The sequence below is a fragment of the Schistocerca nitens genome, chromosome 5, assembly GCF_023898315.1.
Source record: "Schistocerca nitens isolate TAMUIC-IGC-003100 chromosome 5, iqSchNite1.1, whole genome shotgun sequence".
NCBI lineage: Eukaryota > Metazoa > Arthropoda > Insecta > Orthoptera > Acrididae > Schistocerca > Schistocerca nitens.
Window position 1 is genome coordinate 792,854,388 of NC_064618.1, and position 25,756 is coordinate 792,880,143.

General features: G+C 42.9%; 1 protein-coding gene across 2 annotated transcripts in view; it reads left to right on the forward strand.

Annotated features, from left to right (window-relative positions):
* LOC126259638 (proton-coupled amino acid transporter-like protein CG1139) overlaps positions 1–25,756 on the forward strand; it is a 140,260-nt gene that overhangs the window by 92,683 nt on the left and 21,821 nt on the right. For both annotated transcript variants that reach the window (XM_049956564.1, XM_049956565.1), the window contains exons 4-5: positions 8,078–8,228; positions 13,094–13,218. In XM_049956564.1, the coding sequence (XP_049812521.1) occupies positions 8,078–8,228; positions 13,094–13,218 (276 nt within the window). The remainder of the gene's footprint in view (positions 1–8,077; positions 8,229–13,093; positions 13,219–25,756) is intronic.

Here is a 25,756-nt window from a genome sequence, read left to right on the forward strand (position 1 = left end):
CGGCGAGGACGAGTGTCCACGAGTTCTTCAGGAACAAAGTGCTATAACCGGCTGAGGTCAATCATAGGCGATTACATCCAGTACAGAATCCAAAATGCTGCGTCTCACTCACTGTTGCAAACAGTCACAGATATTATACGATTAACATCAGATGATTTAGTGGGCGAATCAAGGTGCGATACTGCGCATGAGTGTTTGTCAAACTAGGAACATGTCTGTGCAGTCCTGTGAACACTGCTGTTCTCATCTTGGTGTAGAAGAAAGGGCAATACCTGATGACCGAGAATGTTGAAATAAGTATCCTTGTTCACGTTCGTACTAACCTGTAGGAGAGGGTCCAAGCTACGGTTCGTAAAACCACCTCTGGCCTCACCTACATCCTCCGCACTCTGTGAGTTAAACGCCTCACGCACTCTGTGAGTTAAACGCCTCATTGGGACGTCGGTGCACTCCACTCACTGCATCATCTGAAAAGAGGAAACGTTACGACTCGTCGGACCATATTACAGACCTACAGTCAGCTACTGTCCAGTTTCGCTGTTGTTTGGCCTACTGCAGACGTGCCACTTAATTTGCCACTGTAAGCAATGGCCTTTTGCTTGGTTCCCGACTCCAAATGTCCATCGCGTGCCTTCCTTCGCAATATTCGCTCGGAAACTGGTTGCAATAGACTTGTATTCACACCACAGCAGCAATTCCTGTCAATTTTGAAACCGATTGCCATTGATAACGCGTGACACTCGTTTCCGGTGCCTGTCAGTTAGCATCTTTTTACGACCACTGATCTTACGCCGTGTTATAAGGCAACGAATGGTACACCATCCCTCGTAGACAAGTTGGGCGGTCCTTGTTAATTCACCAACAAATTGGGCACCTTCATCCACGCTGTGGGAATAGGCACGTCCAAACACGATGATTCCTTTCGCATTTCTTTCTCGTCGACCCAGTTTGCTGCGTTGATTCCATACAACCTACTGGCACATACAAACCACCTCAGTGTCACGACTTCCGTCAGCGATGGAGGGTCACATGACCGCGTGGTACCAGTTCCTTATCATACACAGTGCTTCATAACGATCCCTGTGCTCTTTAAGGGGGGTGGCCAACATGTTGTCTGGACTATCATCTTGTGACTGCTACTGCAGTAACCAGACAGGTTGGCAATAGCTGGCGCACATGTAGTGTCGACTAAGGACAAAGGGTAAAAAAAATTAATACTCGTGGATAGTAGCATGCTCCAGTGTTAAAGTAAGGTGGGGAAAAAGGTGCTCAATCGCATATTTCTATATCCTAAAGGGATCCATCTGACAGGTTTCATCTGCTGGAATAGGAGGCGGGAACGTTTGTGTTCGTGGCACTTTTGACTTTTAGTTCGCTGGAGGAGAAGAGACATTTATAACTCAGTAGGGAATGGACCGCAGATCTGTTTAAGAAACCATTCTGATAATCGGCTCAAGTTATTTAGAGAAAATAAGGAAAGAACCACTGTTCCCTGAATTAGCCTCTTTCACTAGTGAAGCTCCGTAGATTGGTTCGACAATCCAATTAAAATGTGTTGCAACTGGTTTTCTATCATTCAAGGTCATTAACTAAACGCATACCCGTTACTTAGAAGCCGCAACGAGATCACATGGCAGAAGCGACAGCTTTGGAATTACGTGCTTTGGCGTCACTTGAAGATGGCAAACAACATCGGAAACGCATTGTGATAAAACATGAACACAACAGCGACCGGTTACTGTGTTTTATTCTGCATTAACAAGTGAACAGTCATATCAGAGTAATAGTGAGTTAACTCCCCACATCCACAGCGTTGTCTAGAACTAAGCTGTCTAGAAATCATGATACCAAAGTAATGACAGTTCGTAGCACAGGTGCTCACTTCATCATAAGTATACTCCTAGGTTTTGGATTTTATAGTAATCCGTCAGGGTGTGTATCTGTCATTCCACATAAACACAGAAGCGCACCTAAGGTACAAATCGGACGTACACCGCAGCGAAGATTTTCTCGTAGATACATTGTCACATGTCACGAAATTCCCTTGCAGTACTGGATCGACTAATCTTTTTCACTGAAACATCATATTAATGAAGGAATATTCTCGATATCATCTTCGCGAGGATCGACATGGAACCCCTGAAGCACGTACTCCAGTGACACAATCTCCACCTATCTTTATAAAAGCACTTCGCAATTCGTCGTAAGGTTTATGGAAGAAGTACATAACAGTATCAGTTTCCCCGTTGGTATTGCATTCACTGACGATACGCGGCAAGGAAGACAAGACCGTCGGCACCCATCTCAATGAGCCCGAATTTCTTTTATTTTAACGTCGTCAACATTACACGAGATGTGTATCAGAAGAAGTAGTTTATTTCTACATCAGTTTTGGAACGTGGGTACTTGGAATTTTTTTGAGCATCCGCGATGCACAACGCCTTTCTTTCGACATTTCCAGTTGCATTTTCTTGAGAATAAATGCGACACTCTTACTCTGACCAAATAAACAAGAGACTAATCGCACAGCCGGCCGAAGTGGCCGTGCGGTTAAAGGCGCTGCAGTCTGGAACCGCAAGACCGCTACGGTTGCAGGTTCGAATCCTGCCTCGGGCATGGATGTTTGTGATGTCCTTAGGTTAGTTAGGTTTAACTAGTTCTAAGTTCTAGGGGACTAATGACCTCAGCAGTTGAGTCCCATAGTGCTCAGAACCATTTGAACTAATCGCACAGTTCTTCTTTGAATATTTTCTGCCTCTTCGTACCAACTCGGTACGGCTCCCAGACGACGAATAACATTCAAGAATTGATCAAATGATAGTTTTGTACGCGATCTTTTCCTAGACGGTGAGAATACTAAAGACGGCATGTAAAACTTTTTATGTCTGTGGATGTAATTATGTCCTCCAATTTTTGCTTTAACGAGAATAACTATTCCTGAACCATCATTGGCGATGATATGGCGCAGACGAATAGCGAAATTCTGCATGACCCGCTGAAGTGTCGGAACGTCGATGCTCTTAATGAATTCCTGAATGGCTGTTTTCAGTTCAGCAATGGTTTTGGCATTATTGCTGTACACCTTGTCTTACGCCGTACACCTTGTCTTTAGTATAGTCCCAAAAAAAAAAAAAAAAAGAAGTCGCAAGTGTTCAGATCTGGAGAATAACGCGGCCAATCGAGCTCAATGCCAGCGGCCTCTGGGTACCCCAGAGCCAGAATGCTGTCCGCGAAGTCCTCCTCCAGGACATCAAACTCTCTCCTGCTTCAAACACTCTCCTGTTCCGTCTTGCATGAACCGCATCTTGTCGAAATCAGGGTCACTTTGGGTAATGGGGATGAAATTAACTTTCGAAACCTTCACTCACTGTTCGGTAGTCACAAGGCCATCAAGGAATATCGCACCGATTATTCAGTGACGGGACATTTCACGCCACACAGTCATCCGTTGGGGGTGAAGAGACTTCTCGGTCGCGAAATGCGTATTCTCAGTTCCCCAAATGCGCCAGTTTTGCTTATTGAAGAACCCATACAAATGAAAGTTGGCTTCATCGCTGAACCAAATCATACATGTACATACTAATTCCCATTATGTCCCGCCACCAGTCGTGCAGTTTGAACGTCCTAACGCAAATCGTTCAGAAGTTATGACGATTTTATTTCATGTAGTTTAATAACTGCCACTCATTATGTACGAACATAAGAGACCTGTACTTTCTGCATAAGCGAATGAGTAGTGCTTTCGTTACAACAACGATCTCAAGTTCGGAGGGTGGAGGATAATCCTGACTTCTAGGTTTTCCTTGGTTTTCCTAAATCACTTCAGGAAAATTGAGCCATAATTTCTTTAGCAAGGCCACAGCCCACCCACTTCTCCTCTTCTTAATAAACAAACGCAAGTCCGTATATTTTTATGTCTGTTTATACAAAGTTTTTTCTTGTATGAAGCTGATAAATCTTTGTAAAATGACCTTAGAATGAATTAATTACTGATACTAGAGACAGAAGATACTACAATCGTGCGTAGAATGGTCCTTAGGCCAGAGACCAATAAAGCCATCCTCATATGAGACGTGAAAACGAACGTAGTCGTGAACTTGAAAGTGGACGTGGTTTTCAGTGTAGTTGGTTAGCACTCGCAAATGATAACGTGGGACGTTAGCCACCCAGATCTGCGAATACAACTATCTCCAGCGGCAGTTCTCAGCTACATATCTCAAAAGTAAGAAACTTCCGGAAACGTTTATATTACCGTCGCATACAGTGCTCTTATAGAGGTATGGGAGAAGTTTTAACAAGAAGTACATTTTCTGACAATTTATTATTACGAATCGTATCACAAGCGACTCATTGTTTTCAAATATATCTTTAAAGTACTCAATGCTCTAAAATGACATATTTTTATAGTTCAAAGCTCCTAATACAAAACCATCGAATATGGCACTTTAGCTACGGTTAAGGCTGTATTTCAGTGTGGCCTTTGCTCAGTGTAGACGAAGATCTTGCATTGCATTGGTTCACACTTCATAGCACGTTACCGAAATACGACGGGACGCTGCCCCTGGGTAAGCACATTTCGTCAGCGCCGGACAGGACTTAACGCGTAGTTCGCACGCTTGGATGTTTCGCAACGTGAAATTCCACGTTATGACGTCACAAAACACGTCCCGCTCCCCGGCCACCTAAGCTTTCGCCTCCCATATGAGTAGGTCCTTAGGTTATGTCTAACTGTTCTGCTGTTACAATAAAGTTTAATGTGATAGTCTGGCAGGGTTTCATTCTGGTAGTCTGAGACAAACCTCAAAGGCTTTGCGATATCATGAACACTCCCTCTGAAAGCTTGTTAGTCGATTTCGTTTTGTCACGGTTCTTTTCTAGAAAGCACCCTAAAAAAAGATATTCATACTCTTCTAACGGCCAGGGACCTTGAACTAACTGAAACGATTCATGGTTCTTACAACTGTGGGGTTGCAGTATTATTCTGATATGACTTCTGGATGCTATTCGTTACACACACACACACACACACACACACACACACACACACACACATACATATACACACACACACACACACAAACAGATAAAGTAAAAAACAAAAAACAAACAAACAAACGTTGACAGTAGCAAAAAGGACACAGTATGACATCAGCCTGATCTGCATAGTTCAGCATTACACCAAACAAAAGTTGCAATGGAAGCAAAGTTGTTCCGGTGCAGAGATGATGTGTAGGAAAGCGGCTCACAGATAACAAAATATATTATGCAAAATTGCATATCACTTATTATTATTGACTTCGTGAATGATATGCTGTATATTTTTCTGACATAATTCATAAATCATAGTAAAAGTTATGAAGAGTTTTCCGTTTTGCAGATACGTTGACCCGTTCAACATCTGGCAATAAACAATACGCTTGTTCACTTTCGACCCAACTTCTGAACGGAACGGTAGGTCTGAGTGACTGCCGCGCGTACACAGCATGAGGAATACTTACACAAAAGAATAAAATCCCCGAAACGCTAACAGAAATGAGGGGAAAAAATACAACAAAACTGAGCAATACCCCTCAAAAAAGAAAAAAAATGGTCGAAGAGAAATTGCAGGAACTCTGCCCTCAACGTTTCTAGAAGAAAATTATTTGACTCGCAGCGGCAATACAAAATCATAGTTCAAGCAGATGATGTATCGATCGTATGACATCTGAAGGTAATGAATGTGCTTACTCAATCTAAACAAATTGTGATTTAATTTCTTATGTTCGAAACGTATCGAGAACGAAAGACAGTTTTCTAATAGTTGTTAAAATAGTTGCACGCTGCAGAAGCAGTTTTATTAGGTGTATGAGAAATATTAAAAGCATTTTTTGCTACACACAATTCAATGGTAGGTTTTCAGGGGTATGTGGCATCAGATATCTATGCACAGGCACGTTATTCTCGTAAATCACACATCTTTGATTTGGGGGCACGGAGTTGGAACCCGATAGTGTCTTAGTTTTGTACCATCCGATCAGGCGAATCTAGTGGCCAAGATATAAACATGAGTTCATTATCATACTCCTCAAACCACAGTAGCACGATTCTGGCCTTATGACATGTTATCCTGTTAGAAGATGCCATCGGCGTGGGGGATCAAGCGTGAAGAGATAAAGTGGTCCACAATAAAGTTCACGTAGTCCATAGGTATCTGGTTTCTTCGATTACTACACAGATCCTACGGAAGGCCAGGTGAATGTCCGCCATAGCATAGTACTGTCCTTAACAGCCTGCATCCGTGGAGCGGTGTACGTTTTGAGTAGCCGTTCGCTTGAATGGCGGCGTATCCGGACACGACCTGATGTAACAAGAAACGTGGTTCATCTGACAAAACATCACGTTTACATTGATCGAAGGTTCAATCTCCGTGATCCGGTGCCCACTACAACCGTAATTGGCGATGTCGTTGAGTCAGTATGGGAACATATAGATGTCGTCTGCTGTGGAGACCTACTTCAACGATGTGAGCCGAACAGCGTGCTCCAAAACACTTGTGCCTGAATCAGCATTTGCACTATGTCGTCAGATTAGCCACAGATCACCACCTATCCTGTCTTACGAGCAGGCAAGTCACCTTCTGTGATGAAGTGTGGACGCCCGACAGCTTGTCTCCTACTCGCGGTTTCACAGTCTTCCGACCATTTTCCACAGATACTCGAGACAGCAGCACGCAAGCAACCGACCAGTTTCGCCGTTTCCGTGATGCTTGTTCCTAGGCGCCGGGTCAAAGATCCTGCCCTTTGTCATAGACGTTTATGTCACTAGATTTCCCCATTTGTGGCCCGTATTGTCTCTACATTGTTTCTCCCTGCGTTTCTGCTCCACAAATATGCTATCTGTATCTATTCAATGTGCCTGCGACGCCATCAAGTGGCATCAATCTCGCTGTGGGCAATGGTCGTAATTGTTTTAGCTCATCCGTGCATATTTCCTTGCGAGAGTCTGACGATTAACGGAAGAATATAAGTTGTCGTTGCCAAAGACCAGCTCGTACAGAAAGATTTAAGAGCTCATTTCTCCTGCGCCCCGTTCGAGAGTGGAACGGTAGAGAAATAGCTTGAAGTGTTTAGATGAACCCTCTGTAAGGCACTTAATTGTGCCTTGCAGAGCAGAAATAGGTTAGTAATGTCACTGTTACGTTTTGATGATTTTATGAGACACACAGAAAACGTGCTCCTGATTACATGCCGATTAGAAACGAAATGTAGAACCGATCAGAGAAGGAAAGCGAGGGATTTGTACAAGTAACAGTCAGCATATAAAATCGCAGAATCATGCAAACATCAGAACTGTTATTATTGCTATGCACTTTTTCAATGAGACTCTTACCTTCTACAATAATTGCAAATATTATAGTGAACGAAATTCAGAGATCACTGAAATGTTTGAAATTGATAACGTCGCATATGGTAACTGCAGAATATTTTGGATCATCTGTGGGCCACTTAAGAATATTTTTCTCTGCACTACGCGTACGAATAATGTATATATCCGTCGCTGTTGGGAACAAGTAAAATACTACCTTAGTTGAAACAGACGGAAATCATTTATTTGTTAATGTCTCTGGTCACACAGAATGAGTAACAAATAGTAAACACTGGAAGTATTCACTGCAGTGCTTTCTACAAAACCACAAAAGCTACTGATAGGCATACACTACACTAGTGATAGGTATATATCACAATCTGAAACAAGAACATCGAAAAATGTGGACATTGACTCTAAACGAAATGATTTTTCTTCTTTGCATCTGCATGCTAAATGTCAGACAAAAATGTATATTTCGTGTCACTGTTCTCCTTCAGTACTTTGCTACAATAATTGTCTACTATCGCTGCACGCATTATCTTCCTTGTGAAGACGTTATTTCATTTCCATAAGAATTTTTTCCACCCACAATAATCTGTAACAGTCAAAGGCATTGCTCTTTTATTGGCATTGTTTCTTGGCTTGTGTTCTCCTAACCATTTCTTTCAGATCCAGACGTGTTGGTTTAAGGGCCAGAAAGGGTTAATGCGGGTGCAATGGATATGTGCAGGTACCTGGAGTCTTTGATCCATCTTCTCAAGGGCGAGATCGGTTCAGGAATGTTCGCCATGGGTGACGCTTTTAAGAACGCTGGTCTGGTCTTGGGAACCATTGGCACCATCGTCCTGGGTTTCATCTGCGTCCACAGTCAGCACATGCTGGTAAGTAGCCGATGCAAGCTATGAGTCCCTAAACAGTGTTTCAATACGCAGCTGGCCTGACGTGTTGCCATTTCGGCTGACGGTCGTTTAACGGTTTTTCTGACGTTTCGCCAAGACGAGTAGCTAATGTTGACGAATATTCTTCTTCCACTGTCCATGGCGGCTGGAGTCAAGCCCGCAGCCGGAGTTTGTGTGTACTTGCCACGGCAACTTCTAAGAGTCTCTCCCTGCTCATTACTGCTGTATTTCGCCCCTTTGCTCTAAGGAAAGCCTTTCAGACGTTGGTAGAAAAGTACAAATAACTTCCAGCTGCAGGTTCGACGGGGGCGAACAGGTCAAGGAGTGGTCGTGGATATCTCATTATTGTTATACCTAGCAGATCTGTTGTCAAAGAAAAGATAAGAATCCCATCAAAATCGAAATTCTTGGATTTGAGCACAAACTCAGATTGCGTAGATATGAAACGAGAATCTAGAAGTGGTCTTGCTGAAGAACAAACACCGCTTTTGCCATTCAGAGAAAGCACTGAAAACTTAGACCAATCTGGCCACATGGACATTCGAGCCCGTTGCAATAAAACGCTGTGTCACGCCGCTCATTTGTTTGCCATCAAATCGAGTACTCTTAGATCTTGGAAACGCGGGTTTTAAAGTCTGCGAGCTGCGACAATTCGTGTCAGTGACCTTTTTAAAAACAAAATGACTTTTTATTTTCAAATGCTCAGAACTCTGTGATATGGCGCTCCGGAAACAGACATCGACTCTGAATAAAATTCGGCCACGAAATATTACAGTTTGAAATTTCTGTGTAAGTATAATACTGCACTGTCATCAATTTCATAAATGCGTACGAAGTAAACTGAATGGCCAAAAGTCAACGGAAGGGTTGTCTTCTGTAAAGATGCGTCGTGTATGCGTATATGACACCCGCATATTTCGACTATATGTAGGGTATGGTGCGAGTATAGACACGGTATCAGAGTAAAATGTACCATATACAGGTGTAGTGAACAAGTCACTACGTCGCGAGTACACTGTCTTTGAACGTGTGGTGATGATCGACGCAAGACGCATATGTCGTCATCGTCCAGCCACATTAATGTGACCCGGTTCTAGGCGCTACACTCCGGAACCGCGGGACTGCTCCGGTCGCAGGTTCGAATCCTGCCTTGGGCATGGATGTGTGTGATGTCCTTAGGTTAGTTAGGTTTAAGTACTTCTAAGTTCTAGGGGACTGATGACCTAAGATGTTAAGTCCCATAGTGCTCAGAACCATTTGAACCATTAATGTGACCACCGCCTGTGTTCAGTGTCAACGTGCAATAACACTCTCAGACGGCAGATGGCAGCACTAGCAGTGGAGGGTACGTAAAACGTGTCGGTGAGACGCGGAAACATTGCAGTCGTGTCGTAATAAGGTTCAAATGGTTCAAATGGTTCAAATGGCTCTGAGCACTATGGGACTCAACTGCTGTGGTCATCAATCCCCTAGAACTTAGAACTACTTAAACCTAACTAACCTAAGGACATCACACACAGCCATGCCCGAGGCAGGATTCGAACCTGCGACCGTAGCATCGTAATAAGGGAACGGAGTGATTGATATGACATCGAAAAAGGCGTAATCACTGGCTTTCGAGCCAAGGGTGGAAGCATCTCCGAAACAGCGAAGTTTGTAAACACTTCGCGCGCCGCCATGGTTAAGTATATCGTGCATGACAAAATGGCGCAATCCAAAACCGATACCGAAGCAGCTGCGGTACACCACACAGGCCATGAACGACATGGGTGAACAACGGCTGCGAAGGTGCGTACGAACGAATAGACGTGTAACGGCTGAGCAACTGACCGTCCATATGAACCAAGGGCTACCAACAGTTCAGCGAAAGTTGCTTCGTATGGGCCTCCGTAGCAGTCGCATGGTTCATGCGCCCACGTTGACTGCCCTTGGCCGGCCGGTGTGGCCGTGCGGTTAAAGGCGCTTCAGTCTGGAACCGCGTGACCGCTACGGTCGCAGGTTCGAATCCTGCCTCGGGCATGAATGTGTGTGATGTCCTTAGGTTAGTTAGGTTTAATTAGTTCTAACTTCTAGGCGACTGATGACCTCAGAAGTTAAGTCGCATAGTGCTCAGAGCCATTTGAACCATTTTTGAACTGCCCTTCATCGGCGACGAAGGCTGGATTTGTACGCCAATTCCGCAACTGGACGTCCACTGAGTGGCAATATGTGGCCTTTTCAGATGAATCACGTTTTATGCTCCATCGAACAGATGGCCGTTGGTGTGTACGGTGTGAAACGTCTAAAGCAAAGCGTCCACGCCCGAGAAGGGAGTATTATAGTCTGGGGAATATTTCGTGGCATTCTCTGGGTGATCTCGTAATTCCGAAAGGTGAGTGGCTCGGAGACTTCTTAAGTAATAGAACCCAGTACGTTGTCCTCGATGGTGAGTGTTCATCGGAGGTGAGGGTATCATCTGGAGTGCCCCAGGGAAGTGTGGTAGGTCCGCTGTTGTTTTCTATCTACGTAAATGATCTTTTGGATAGGGTGGATAGCAATGTGCGGCTGTTTGCTGCTGATGCTGTGGTGTATGGGAAGGTGTCGTCGTTGAGTGACTGCAGGAGGATACAAGATGACTTGGACGGGATTTGTGATTGGTGTAAAGAATGGCAGCTAACTCTAATTATGGATAAATGTAAATTAATGCAGATGAATAGGAAAAAGAATCCTGTGATGTTTCAATACTCCATTAGTAGTGTAGCGCTTGACACAGTCACGTCGATTAAATATTTGGGCGTAACACTGCAGAGCGATATGAAGTGGGACAAGCATGTAGGGGCAGTTGTGGGGAAGGCGGATAGTCGTCTTCGGTTCATTAGTAGAATTTTGGGAAGATGTGGTTCATCTGTAAAGGAGACCGTTTATAAAACACTAATACGATCTATTCTTGAGTACTGCTCGAGTGTTTGGGATCCCTGTCAGGTCGGATTGAGGGAGGACATAGAAGCAATTCAGAGGCGGGCTGCTAGATTTGTTACTGGTAGGTTTGATCATCACGCAAGTGTTACGGAAATGCTTCAGGAACTCGGGTGGGAGTCTCTAGAGGCAAGGAGGCGTTCTTTTCGTGAATCGCTACTGAGGAAATTTAGAGAACCAGCATTTGAGGCTGACTGCAGTACAATTTTACTGCCGCCAACTTACATTTCGCGGAAAGACCACAAAGATAAGAGAGATTAGGGCTCGCACAGAGGCATATAGGCAGTCATTTTTCCCTCGTTCTATTTGGGAGTGGAACAGGGAGAGAAGATGCTAGTTGTGGTACGAGGTACCCTCCGCCACGCACCGTATGGTGGATTGCGGGGTATGTATGTAGATGTAGATGTAGCACAATCGATCAACAGAAGTATGCATCTATCCTTGGGGACCATGTCCACTCCTACATGCAGCTTGTTTTTCCTCAGCACGAGGGCATCTACCAGCCGGACAATGCAACGTGTCACACAGCTCGCAATATACGTGCGTAGTTCGAAGAGCACCAGAATGAGTATACCGCACTTCTCTGGCCACCAAACTCCGCCGCGCGCAGTGGCCACGCGGTGTGAGGAGCCATGTCACGGATTGCGCAGCCCTCCCGCTGGAGGTTCGAGTCCTCCCTCGGGCATGGATGTATGTGTTGTTCTTAGCATAAGTCAGTTTAAGTAGTGTGTAAGTCTAGGGACCGATGACTTCAGCAGTTTGATCCCTTAGGAATACAAACATTTTTGAACTAAACTTCCGGTATTTAAAGCCAGTCACGAATCTATGGGACCAACTCGATCGGGCTGTTCGCACAACGGGTTCTCAAACGAGAAATCTAGCGCACTGAAGCCTGCGTGGCTCCATATCCCTATCAGTATCTTTCAGAACCACAATGACACTCTTCCTGCACGTCTCGCAGCGTTTCCCGGTGGAAAAGGTGGCTATTCAGGATTACACGAGATTTTCGGCTTCCGAGGTCAGCAGTGTCTAACGTGGATTTTCAGTACCGCAAAGACAATGTTTCCGTAGGCGTAAACCACCGCACAGGACGACCACAAGTGTTTCATGAACGGACGTCACGTCGTCTCCACGGGGCGATCAACTGTCTACTGCAAGTCAGACCACCGTCGATTTGAATGTTAGTCTGTGGCAACCCAAGTTAGCCAGGACTGTACGGAGATAAACACAACGCATCGCTTTCAAAAAATGGTTCAAATGGCTCTGAGCACTATGGGACTTAATTTCTGAGGTCATCAGTCCCCTATAACTTAGAACTACTTAAACCTAACTAACCTAAGGTCATCACACACATCCATGCCCGAGGCAGGATTCGAACCTGCGACCGTAGCGGTCGCGCGGTTCCAGACTGAAGCGCCTAGAACCGCTCGGTCACAGGGGCCGGCGCATCGCATTCCCATTAATGTTAGCCACTCGGTGTTTAATCAGATAACGGGAAGTGCTGTAAATATTGACTAAATTTTGAACCAAGAAGTCACGATCGCAAAATTTTGTGAAGTTTGTAAAGGCTTAGAAAAAATTATGTGATTGGTAGAAATCTCTATCTTTTTGCCGGCCGAGGGTTTCAATTTCGATGCAGAAGCGTCTTACACACAACACGACCGCGCTCGGTATGATGGATCCAACACTGTATTCTCGGTACGTGCGCGCCGCCGTCTATCGAGGAATGGTAAAAGACCTCAGTAAAGGAATTTCTCGTACATTTGCACTTTCCTCATGCAGTACTGAAGCAGCTTTTGTTCTCATATTGCTTTAATCGCTCTAGTATATTTCCAAGCGATTTTAATAAACGCCGATCCTTGTGCTGACAGATTTCATTTGTTTGTTTGCAGATGGCCGCGTCGCGAGAGATGGGAGAACGCATGAAGCTGCCCCGGCAGCCTGCCTTCGCGGAGACTGTGGAGTTGTGCTTCCAGGCTGGCCCGCTGCGTTTGCGGAAGTACGCCCGCTTCGCAAGGTAAGGTCCGACAACGTCTCACAATCCGCCTACAACACGCCAACATTACCACCGTCTTTTCCCTGCCGCTCCAGTCTACTGTGGTGACGAGGGGAGAAAATAACTGTGACATTTTTCATCTGCAACTTCCACTTTTAACTGACTGTTACTGTAATAAAGTTTACGGCCATCGCTCCAAGTAAAGCTCTGAATTGCGATCTGATCCAAAATATAAAAGACTCGTGGTCAGTCGTTCTTTTCTGGGTCGAACGCACCGCATTATCTACACTAATATAAGAGCCAAAGCAGTTGCTAATCCTGTTGTCTGCTATGGGCAACACCTGAGTCTGATTCGATAATGTTTTCTCAGATTAGTTAGCTGTAATAGGCTTGTTTATCCCCAACCGTCACTGCTTTCCCTGATCAATTCGGCGGAAGCCTTTGGTGCTGAAGTTCCTACTTTGCCAAGCTGAAACACAATTATCTCTTTAAAATAGTTTTATATTGCGTTTTACACGTAAATTTTTGAGAATGCCAAGAAAAATCCTACGCTTGACAGCCTCACCACTTGGCATTTTTATTGGGGCAGATCAGTATTCTCAAGTGGGTGACAAGTCGCATCAGATGGCTTGCAAACCCCATCATTCGGAAGACGTACAATTCAAAATCATTATGTCTCATTTCAAAATTTTCAGAAGTTGGTCTGCCGTGGACTTCACTTTTCTCTCGACGTTTCCTATGAAGTCCGCGTGAGCAAAAACCTGAGTCCATCTAAAATCGTTTGCACGCGAGGTAGCTATGTTTCTCGTGTTTGCGCTTGTTGTCTCGCATACGGATACTTCAGATGTCGTCTGCATATAATTTTGTCAGGTATTATCAGCTGCTCCTTTTTTGTGTCAGCGTCGCATTCAAGATACTTGAAGTCAGTTTCTAAAAACTATCGCTAGGAGGTTTAGAAGAGACTCGTTTGTGGCAACAGACTGTACGTCTCTAACGTAAGTGGGAGAGTAGTTACTGAGAACATCGGTGTGTTTCCTCAAATATTTCACTATCATCTGTCCACTATGGCGCAGCATTCCATCTCCTAGCCATACTGAGGAATTGAACTGATAACAATTAGAATTCATGATTTCAAACAACCGTACATTGCGATTAGGGTTTTCCGTGTTTTCCCCATAATTACCCTTCATGAATCTTTGTCTAGCCTTCTTCTTTTGAGCTAATGCTCACAAATGCCAACAGCAGACTGACCTATGACATTCCTCCTCATTTTATCTTTTGTGGAGAAGTTTTGGACGGGAGTGCTGCGTTCCATTTCTGATGTTGCCAAGAAATGAGATGTCCTATGATGACTTAGCACTAGCCTATTTGTTGTTCCTTAAAATGTTCACAGTTTCTTGGTGACAGTTACAAGACATACGCCAGTATATAATACACTCCTGGAAATTGAAATAAGAACACCGTGAATTCATTGTCCCAGGAAGGGGAAACTTTATTGACACATTCCTGGGGTCAGATACATCACATGATCACACTGACAGAACCACAGGCACATAGACACAGGCAACAGAGCATGCACAATGTCGGCACTAGTACAGTGTATATCCACCTTTCGCAGCAATGCAGGCTGCTATTCTCCCATGGAGACGATCGTAGAGATGCTGGATGTAGTCCTGTGGAACGGCTTGCCATGCCATTTCCACCTGGTGCCTCAGTTGGACCAGCGTTCGTGCTGGACGTGCAGACCGCGTGAGACGACGCTTCATCCAGTCCCAAACATGCTCAATGGGGGACAGATCCGGAGATCTTGCTGGCCAGGGTAGTTGATTTACACCTTCTAGAGCACGTTGGGTGGCACGGGATACATGCGGACGTGCATTGTCCTGTTGGAACAGCAAGTTCCCTTGCCGGTCTAGGAATGGTAGAACGATGGGTTCGATGACGGTTTGGATGTACCGTGCACAATTCAGTGTCCCCTCGACGATCACCAGTGGTGTACGGCCAGTGTAGGAGATCGCTCCCCACACCATGATGCCGGGTGTTGTCCCTGTGTGCCTCGGTCGTATGCAGTCCTGATTGTGGCGCTCACCTGCACGGCGCCAAACACGCATACGACCATCATTGGCACCAAGGCAGAAGCGACTCTCATCGCTGAAGACGACACGTCTCCATTCGTCCCTCCATTCACGCCTGTCGCGACACCACTGGAGGCGGGCTGCACGATGTTGGGGCGTGAGCGGAAGACGGCCTAACGGTGTGCGGGACCGTAGCCCAGCTTCATGGAGACGGTTGCGAATGGTCCTCGCCGATACCCCAGGAGCAACAGTGTCCCTAATTTGCTGGGAAGTGGCGGTGCGGTCCCCTACGGCACTGCGTAGGATCCTACGGTCTTGGCGTGCATCCGTGCGTCGCTGCGGTCCGGTCCCAGGTCGACGGGCACGTGCACCTTCCGCCGACCACTGGCGACAACATCGATGTACTGTGGAGACCTCACGCCCCACGTGTTGAGCAATTCGGCGGTACGTCCACCCGGCCTCCCGCATGCCCACTATACGCCCTCGCTCAAAGTTCGTCAACTGCACATACGGTTCACGTCCACGCTGTCGCGGCATGCTACCAGTGTTAAAGACTGCGATGGAGCTCCGTATGCCACGGCAAACTGGCTGACACTGACGGCGGCGGTGCACAAATGCTGCGCAGCTAGCGCCATTCGACGGCCAACACCGCGGTTCCTGGTGTGTCCGCTGTGCCGTGCGTGTGATCATTGCTTGTACAGCCCTCTCGCAGTGTCCGGAGCAAGTATGGTGGGTCTGACACACCGGTGTCAATGTGTTCTTTTTTCCATTTCCAGGAGTGTAGTATGAACCATGGTACAATGTGGCACTTTCACTGTAACTAATCACTGCCAGATATGAAAGAATTGAAATGTGACAGAAAAAAATGTGGGACAGTCTAAGATTTCAATCCCCCAGGTATTTGGATTTGTAGTCTAAACTTGTCCTCTTAGCACTGAATGCTGAAACTGGTTCTCTTGGTCGTTACGATATCAATCTTTCGAAAAAATTTCGTGCTCACTTCGACAGTAACCTTGTTCAGTTTCAAGTAGGGGTAAAGACCCCCGTTCGCCACTCTTATCTCATTGTAGTATTATCATACGGCGGTTTGTGCTACGTTCCTGTGTTGTGACTGATTTGATGGCATTTTTAGGGTTCTGTACCTCAGTATTGGATCACTTTGCTGTCCGTCTGTTAAGACCCCTTTTTCTCAGGAGCGGGTAGAGGTATCAAGTTGAAATTTGTGTCAAATACTAGCGTCTACGGCCCCTTGGCGGTGCGAAAAATATAAGCTTATAAGTCGATGCAATTAAAAGATAAGGCCATTTATGACACATATTTTGATACCCGCAAACTCATTCGTCAAAACCTATAAATGAACTATCTATATACGTTAAGAGCGTAAGTCGTCCTAGCACTTGTCCGGTGCCGGCCGTGGTGACCGAGCGGTTCTAGGCGCTACAGTCTGGAATCGCTACGGTCGCAGGTTCGAATCCTGCCTAGGGCATGGATGTGTGTGATGTCCTTAGGTTAGTTAGGTTTAAGTAGTTATAAGTTCTAGGGGACTGATGACCTCAGAAGTTATGTCCCATAGTGCTCAGAGCCATTTGAACCATTGAACCTGTACGTTTTTTTTCTGATTCCATATTTGATATCTAGACGCGATACCTAATTTTGGAACATGAAAGATGTCACAAGTCTGTGAAAATATACGCTGAACTGGCTGCTTCAACGTTTGGCAACCGGAAACAGTCGTAGATGCGACTCACCAAGAAACCATACAGCATTATGTGGGGATTCTGGAAGCTGGATATCGATAAACAGCTGTAGGCGGTATAACAGGAATCGTTTTTGTTAGACTTTACATTTCTTGTCAAATGGAGAGGTGGTAGCGTTTTTTAAATGGTGATTTATTATCCAGATTTGGAAAATCGTCCCACTTGTAACGTGAAAATACCGTAATGACTGTCGAATAGCGCGGCGAATAATTTGTGAAGCAAAGGAATAACCAGGTGCGGTGAAACGTGACGGACCGGCGTCCATTGAAACGGTTAGTCAGAATATCTAAGGCTGGTATGACTCACAAATCTCCCCAACATGGAAAGTTGAGAACATGACTCTAGGACAAGGTCGGCAGTTACTTTGGCATGACATTGTGTTTCCACATATTGAATACAAGGTTGTGCAGTTTGAGACCAACCACTTGTTATATTTTCCTTAATCCTTAGATTTTTTTCGGTTATTGCATCCCTCTTTGAACACAAAAGCTTCATTTGACCTGTATCGGTCACATTAAGCGAATTACGCAGACTCACAAAGTGGCCGCTCAAAAAGTTAACTGAACAAATGATAAGTGACATCACCAGACATTTGTCAACTGCTGCCGGACATGCACTGGCGGTCTTCATCTAGATGCATCCATGTTTGTCTTGCATGTTTTCTAATGTCATCCACCCGTAGTTCATCAGATCGCCGTCTGGGTCTCATATCTCGGAATTTTCTTGTTTTCTTGTGCCTTTGTCCCGCATCTGCGCAGGATCGGCATGGTTATTAGTGAATTTCGCATGGTTAATTTAAGGGATGGCCGGATGCCCTTTCTGTCGCCAGAACATTACTCTGAGAAACAAATACCTCCTTCAGTATGCGCTCAGAAAAAATCGCTCTTACGAAGTGGATAATGGATAAGTACTTGCAAAAATGCATGTCACAGGCAGTTCCTCCTATACGCTCCATCTGATATAGCTAGATAGTCTACTGCTACGTCCTACAGAATCCATTCCTTCATGTGTCTGCGAAGAGTTTGCTTTTCTCACATGAAGCATCAGATTCTCTGTGTGTGATAGAATTTCTGAAACTTTGAACATCGGTCGTCGTACCGCTCACACGGATTAAGTGTAAGAAATAGTCGTCACAATCTTTATTAATAACCTCTTTTGAGAAACTACATGTTTAAAAGTGTAAACTAGAAACAGTGATAGGAGCCATTTACGTGACTGTAATAGCTAATATGCCCGATGTTTGCGAAATCCTACCATAATGGCCTCGATCAGATTTTAGTTAATTTTTGCATTGACGCAAGAAAGCTACGTAACAGAAAATGCAGTGCAAGGAAAAGTTGGAGAGTGTGTGGTTCAGCACATGTTGTCTCTTCCTTGGCTCTTCTTAATGTCTGTTGTGACAGTTCCGAAAAAAAGTTGTAGCCATGTGGCGCGACGAGCTGACGGCATCGTGTATTTTGTTAGTGGAGAGCTACATGACATAAGCATTCCCTGATTACACAACACGGATGAGTAATATTGGCGAACTAAATTAAACGACACTCACCTTATTATCACGACTCTCATGCTGCAAGCTTTAATTCAACTGTCGTAGAAGATTAGGTAAGTATTACAAAATATTTAGATCCTACATCTCAGCGCTAGTCTTCTCTTTTGCCCCCGGAACGTGGAATGGAAAAGTGGAGCACCAAACGATCTCTAAGAGCTACACACACTTCCTACAATTGCAAATACAGTCAGTCCATTGCTGCTTTTTTTATGAAGTCCTGTATGCCATGAAGTAGAAAAGGTCCATATAGCTTAAAAAACGCAGGAGGTCTTGCAATCAGAAGCAGAATTCGTTACAAATACAAAGGACCTAGGCACCCAAACTTACAAAGAAAAGAAGCAAAAAAATCAAGCCTTCCATATTGTCTAGAACCTGAGGGAATAAGTATTAACTGATCAATTACATCTATAACTACATCTATACCTCGCAAGCCACTGAACCAATACTGCCGTTTCTCTGTCCTATTCCATTCGCATACTGAGCGAGGGAAAAATGACTGTTCGTATGCCTCTTTACTCGCCCTAATCTCTCTTATTTTCATGATCTTTATGAGAGATTTATGATGCTGGTGGCATAATTGTCGCGCAGTGTTCTTCGAATACAGGTTCTATACATTTACCCAACAAGATTTCACGAGCAAAAATTTCAGGGGAACTAAATCATTTTTCTTCCATAGATTCCAATTTAAGTCCTTCAAGCATTTCTGTTACACTTTTGTTTCAGCTACGAGGAGATCAGCGCGTCTCAATTCATTCAATGTCTCTTGTCATGCCTACTTGATAAGGCCTCCCAAACCCAGAACAAAACTCTAGAAATGGTCGCACTAGCGTCTTGCATGTATTTGCTATACAGATGCGCTTCACTTTCCTAGAATCCTTCCAATATTACATTAGTATTCAATGAAGGGAGTGTCTTAATGATAACGTTTAATAAGATAACTTCATCCAAATTCTCAAATTGAGTGATTAACTATTCAAATTTAGGTTTTCCGTAGTTTCCCTAAATCACTTACGCAAATGCTAGGACGGTGCCTTTGGAAAGCACATGACCAATTCCCTTTCCCAACCTTTCCCATTACGAACACGTGAACCACCTGTAATGACTTTGCCATCGACTGGGAATTACACCATAACTTCATTGCCACAGGAAACTATACACACAGGAATGCTGTTAAAAAATAAATAAATAAATAAAACGGATGTACGAGTGTGTGGACTCAAAATGATGTATGGACACATTTGATAAATCATGAATCTGCAGAATCAGCCTCATTTCTTTGTTGCCATACCTCGAACGAGGCATTTTACGGCGGACCGCATTTGCACATCCGTAGTAAACTGTTCGTCCACTGGCGATTAATTATTGGATTTTGTTCCTTATAACATCAGACAGTAATGATGCTGTGCAAGATCGAAAAGTAGTAGCGCACTAAGACGCCATCTCAAATAGTTCCTTAGAAACTGATCTTTGTCGTTTCGTTTTTCGTCCAGGCAGTACACTTCCGCCTTTGCAATAGTAGATTACCGATAACTAGAGTTTTACCGAAGACATAATAGCAATAACCCATCCGCTTACGCACCAGTAGGCCTAATTTCAGAGGCTGCACTGTAAATGCTTTGAATATCAGCTAGTGATCTCTATCCAAACTGAGCGTCAAACTGCAGCAATCTCTCTGTGCCTACTAGATGTCTTCACACTTGTAATGACGCAACTTGTTGACATTAGAGTTGGTGCCCCCGCCGATGGCGCAGTCACGGGTAACGCTTAACTTCACTACGCCTTTAATGGACTATTATTTAATGTAGTTAAAATTCTTTCAGAAGAATTTAATTCTGTTTGTGTTATTATTATTATTATTATTGGTTTTCCCTCCGCGTGAGGCGAGCGAGCGCCTCGGCCGCCTGAGGTTCGCCTGCCGAGTCTTTTGTTGCCAATGATACTGAGAAGGCGAGCTCCACGACGGCTCATAGATACTGCTCTTTTAAAACAACACAATACCATTAATTTTTTCCCTAATTGATTAGAAAGCTTATGAAAAAAGACTTGCATATTAGCTCAGTTGAGCGAAAAGTAATATTAATGAAGAAACATATTATATATCAGCGATGAGAAACGGACTGCATTTTTCGTCATAACGACGAGAAAAAAATTGTAATTACGTTTTCCGTGTGAACTGCCTTTTCTCTAATCAAGCCTGCTTGCTGAACGGAAATTAAAGGAAGGGAACCATTAGGCCTATACATTTCGTATCTTGCCTAACTGCAACATTGTCGACGCGAAGTGCTCTATTAGTACAAAAATTAGCGACAGTTCTGCTGTACCATTTCAAAATTCTGGTGAGATCTGGACACTAACACGCTGATCGGAAATTTTATTTCACTTATATTACATTCAAACATTTCGTCGTGGAAACGATGCCGGGAGTGCAGCAGAAATCGATAAACTGTATACATACTGTATCAGCCAAACCTTGAAATACGTGTAATTCGTAAAATCAAGTGTCCCATACAAAGCAGACGCATCTTCCACAAAGTTGACTTCGTTTGTTCAGACATGCCACTACTAACTATAAAAAGTACGAATGAACTACTCAAGTATCACTTATGTATAAATTGATATTAAAATGTGTAAATCTACCCACTTTCCTGTCTAAAGCGAAATTCAGTTTTACATTTTGTACATAAACCAGTGAACTGTGTACCAGCATTTATGTTGCTACACAGTGTCAAAAACATGTGCTCCAAATATAACATGGTACTTCTCTCAACAGAACACTAAGTACTGAGGTTTCAGAAAGATTGCACGCACTTCTGGGTGCTACACATGGTTTATTTTGACAACAGGGATATATGCACAAAATGAACAGTACCGTAATGCATTTTGAGATCACTGTTGCAAATGTTTGTCGACTTCCTACAGGATATACACACCCAGTAATGATATCTGCTAGAGTGCTAAATTTTCCGTTAAAAATGTGCAGGAATAAAATCATGATAGAGACTGTAAAATTGGTATCTGATCTGAAGGGGTACACAGTACAGTATAGTTACAGAGATGCTTCAGGAACTCAAATGGGAATCCCTGGAGGGAAGGCGATGTTCTTTCTGAGAAACACTATTGAGAACTGGCATTTGAAGCTGACTGCCACCAACATACATTGTGCATAAGGATCATGAAGATAAGATACAAGAAATTAGGGCTGATACAGAGGCATACAGACAGTTGTTTTTTGGTCACACTATTTGTAAGTGGAACATGGAAGGAAATGACAGGTACTGGTACAGGGTACCCTCTGCACGCACCATACAGTGACTTGTGGAGTACCTATGTAGGTGTAGATGTAGAAGGGAGAAATTATTCTGAAGTACTGCAGTCTTGTGCTGATAGCTCCCTGACTATTTCAGTCAATAACATTGGATTTACATAACCAGAAATAAGCACATAATCCTTAACCATGTATAGACAGATCAAAACTTTTTGCCTAACTACAACATAGATGATTATGGCAGCGACAGAAATCAGTAAAAAGACAGACACCTAATACTCCCTATGCTCTTATCTGTTCACTATGAATACCGCAGAAATATTGCATACAGATCGTAATGGGCTGGCAAAGTAGACTTGTGCCCAAGATGCAATACTAAAAAATTGAGGGGCTAAATTGTTGTCTGTTTGTGGATATCTTATGTTGGTTTTACGAGGTAAGCTAAAATTTTGACCTGATCTGGATTCAAATATGTATGTAGGCCCACCAAAATTAGTCCAGTCAATACAAATAGTGCACAGACTTGGTATCCAAAAGACGAAGAAGTAATTGCCAGAATTGGAATAAGCACTGCCGTCACGACTAAAATGGTGGCAAAACAACAACAACTTAACGCAGCAAGTTGTAGAAACAGGAGATTGAAAGCATTCTTAAATTCAGCAAGTCATGGTCTCACATGTGATAATGTAAAGTGCTTGGGGGAAAACAACAAACTTGACTGTGATTGCCATTTTCTTTCTGTAAATTAACAGGAATAAAGTTTGCATCTACTACATGACTAATTCAGCCTTACGATTTGATTCATCATCATTCATGCAGTATTGAGCATCAAGCAACACTATTGTTATAGGAATTTGTGATAACAGATAAAATAGGCAGCTTAATATATATCCTAGAAAGCAGCCATACATTTTAAAATCCAAAATTTCCAACACACTTTCAGAAGTAAACTTTGTACTTACCAAATATGCAAGGACTAAAGCTGTAAATTCTGTCCATTGTACAGTTGCACTGTACATAAATTCAGTGATTCAAATCCTAGAATTGTTGGTAAGGCAATCCACAGATAATTTACTTTTTTCGCTTGGAGCAGATAACATTTTATGATTGGAAGCCACTTGATTGTTTGTTGCAGCTAGCAGTCAAGGAATGAACATTTGCACTGTGAAAATAAATTAATGTCATTCACTTAATCATATATAATGTATGAATATAATTACAGAAAGCAATGCTGTAAAAGGAGTAGAGCTATAGAAGATATGTATTACTATTTGCATACACAAAACACTGCAGTATCCGGAAATAATACGTTAGATGATTCCAAGATTTACATGATATAATTTCAATCTAAAATGGATATTGTTTACAGGAATTTCATGGGGGTCACTGCTTCAGTTTCAAATGACAGATGTGTTTTATCATTAAAAACACTGATAATTTTGAAGTATTTCATTGGTACAGCACTTGCCACTTGCCAATGAAGCTGGGACTTAATCCACATCCCACAATGCTGTATTTTGTAGCTGTCTGGCGCAATAGGCCTACATATAATTATGACCGTAATACACGTTCTCTCCTAAATAGTGTCAACACACATACACTTTGTGCAGTTATAGGCTTCTACAGTAAATTGTAATGATCTGTTTTCGTTCATCTAGAAAAAAAAGCTAAACAATATGGCATAACACTCACAATTCAAATTCTTTGAAACTTTGCTTGATCAATGTCAAATTTGGTCACACTGGATTTAAACCTCAGAAATTATGAAGAGTAATTTAGTGATACCGAATGTCCAGTAATAACCCTCTAAGAGGTTTCCTATATGAATGATGTGATATGAAATCTGTGACTTTAGCACCACTCTTCCTTAAAGAAATTACTGTAGAATATGTTAGCATGATCTACTGCTGTATCAGTATGTTTACCATAAAAGGTTTGGTACACAATTCATAGCATCCTCCCATTTACTCAGTAAAAATTTTTCATGATTACATGTGAGAGGCAGCAGCAGAAAAATAAATACTTTTTGGCTCATAGATGACAAAGGCATTACGGACGAATGAATGATGGACAACTTCAGCCTGGACAGGAGTGGGGTAGGAAATCGCTCCTAAAGTTTTATCCAGAAACTTATATAGTTTCTTATTTGTCAGTTCTTATGGTTAAAACAGTCAAAAATATATCTGGAGCCAAATGGTACAAAATTAACCCTACCTCACTGATTTCTATGTATAAAATCACACCATAATTTACACCACAGACCTTTCAAACATTTTAAAATTTGCTATCCAAACTTTGTCTTTTGTGGGCATCAGTCTAACTAACTGAGCAGAATTCATGCCTTGACTCAGTGTTTCAGTGTGCAGGATTTCTTGCCTACTTTCAACACTACCAAATGAAACTGTTTAACATCATGTCCACAACCACAGTAGGGAGGGATGATGGACAGCTTTGGACTGCATAAGGAAGGGGTAGGAAATTGACTCTTTTTGAAGGAATGACCACAGTATTCACATGAAATGGTTAGGAAAACAGAACACATAAATCGGAATGGCTGGACTGGGACTAGTACACTTGATTTGAAGCAGGTTTTCACAAAGTGTTAGGAACATGTAAAAATCAATGCTAAAGATTGTCTTTACAGTAAGCACCAGTCATCACTCTTAATGATGAAATAGCTTTTTCTTAGGTGCAAAAAAAAAAAAAAAAAAAAAAAAAAGGGTAGTTGTCTTTGAGTTCAGCAGACCACACTACTGGCAAGCATAGTGTGTGAACTGATTAGGGCTATCCCAGCTAATGGCCCTACCCTAAAGCAACATATTCAGAAAATTCTATTGGCAAAAACCACAGTTCATAATGCATTGTGGTGGCATGTCCATTATCTCTGCAATTTCAATTAATAAAAACTTTTGTTCACTAAGTTGATAATGAAGTGGAGTGATGAGAAGCTGACAGATATACATCTCATGCAGCATGGAGTGATGAGTAATTTGTAACAGAGCAGAAATGCGCTGTTGATGGATGGCTCACACTTTGAACACATGCTGTAACCATGTAAATGTCTCAGGTTCAGAATACAGTTCTATTTTTGTCCAAGGCACAATACCATCACTTAATAAGATATTAATTATCTGTATGTCGATCAAATCATGAGCCAGGTTGGAGATGTTAATAATAAAGTCAATCTGTCATCTTTTAGATAGGATTTTTACTTTACCAACACACATTTCAAAGCATAGCATCATGAGGGCTTCAATTAGTTATCATATGACTGTCATTGTGATGTCAACACTCCAGAAACTTTTACATGTGGAAATAAGTTACTGGCTAACTCATACCCACAAACTTGTAATCAACATGTTATTTATCACTGTACAATCAAAAGCATCTGTGAAGGTTATTTTGTTTTAGACCTGCTCAGCTTGGGATGGATCTTGTTACATTGAAAATGACTACTGCTAACAGATTAATGCTGTTAGAGTATGGTACAAGTGTAAATGAGAGCTATTATCTCACCAATAAGCAGTTTACAGCATTGAAAATCTGAAAGAACATCTGGATTTGATAAGAAGTGGAACAATTGCTTGAAATGTCACAAAATGTTTCTTAACCATTGCCAGGTAATTGTAAACAGCTTACGAAGAGAAAAATCCTGAGAGTGCTTCATTATTCTATTGATGAAGACCCGTTAGAAGAACAAATTCTTAGTGAAAGTTCAGACAAAGATTGGGACTCATACAGAAGAAATTAAATGGAAGTGTTAGCAGCATCTACAGAGAAGGAAGAGGGCCAATCAAAATCACGGGAGAAACTGAAACCAATAAGCAAGCAGTTTAGTGTGTTTGTAGTTACTCTGTATGAAAATAAAAATTACCCTAGTGTTATTGAAAGTTTTATCGAATATGGTGCAACC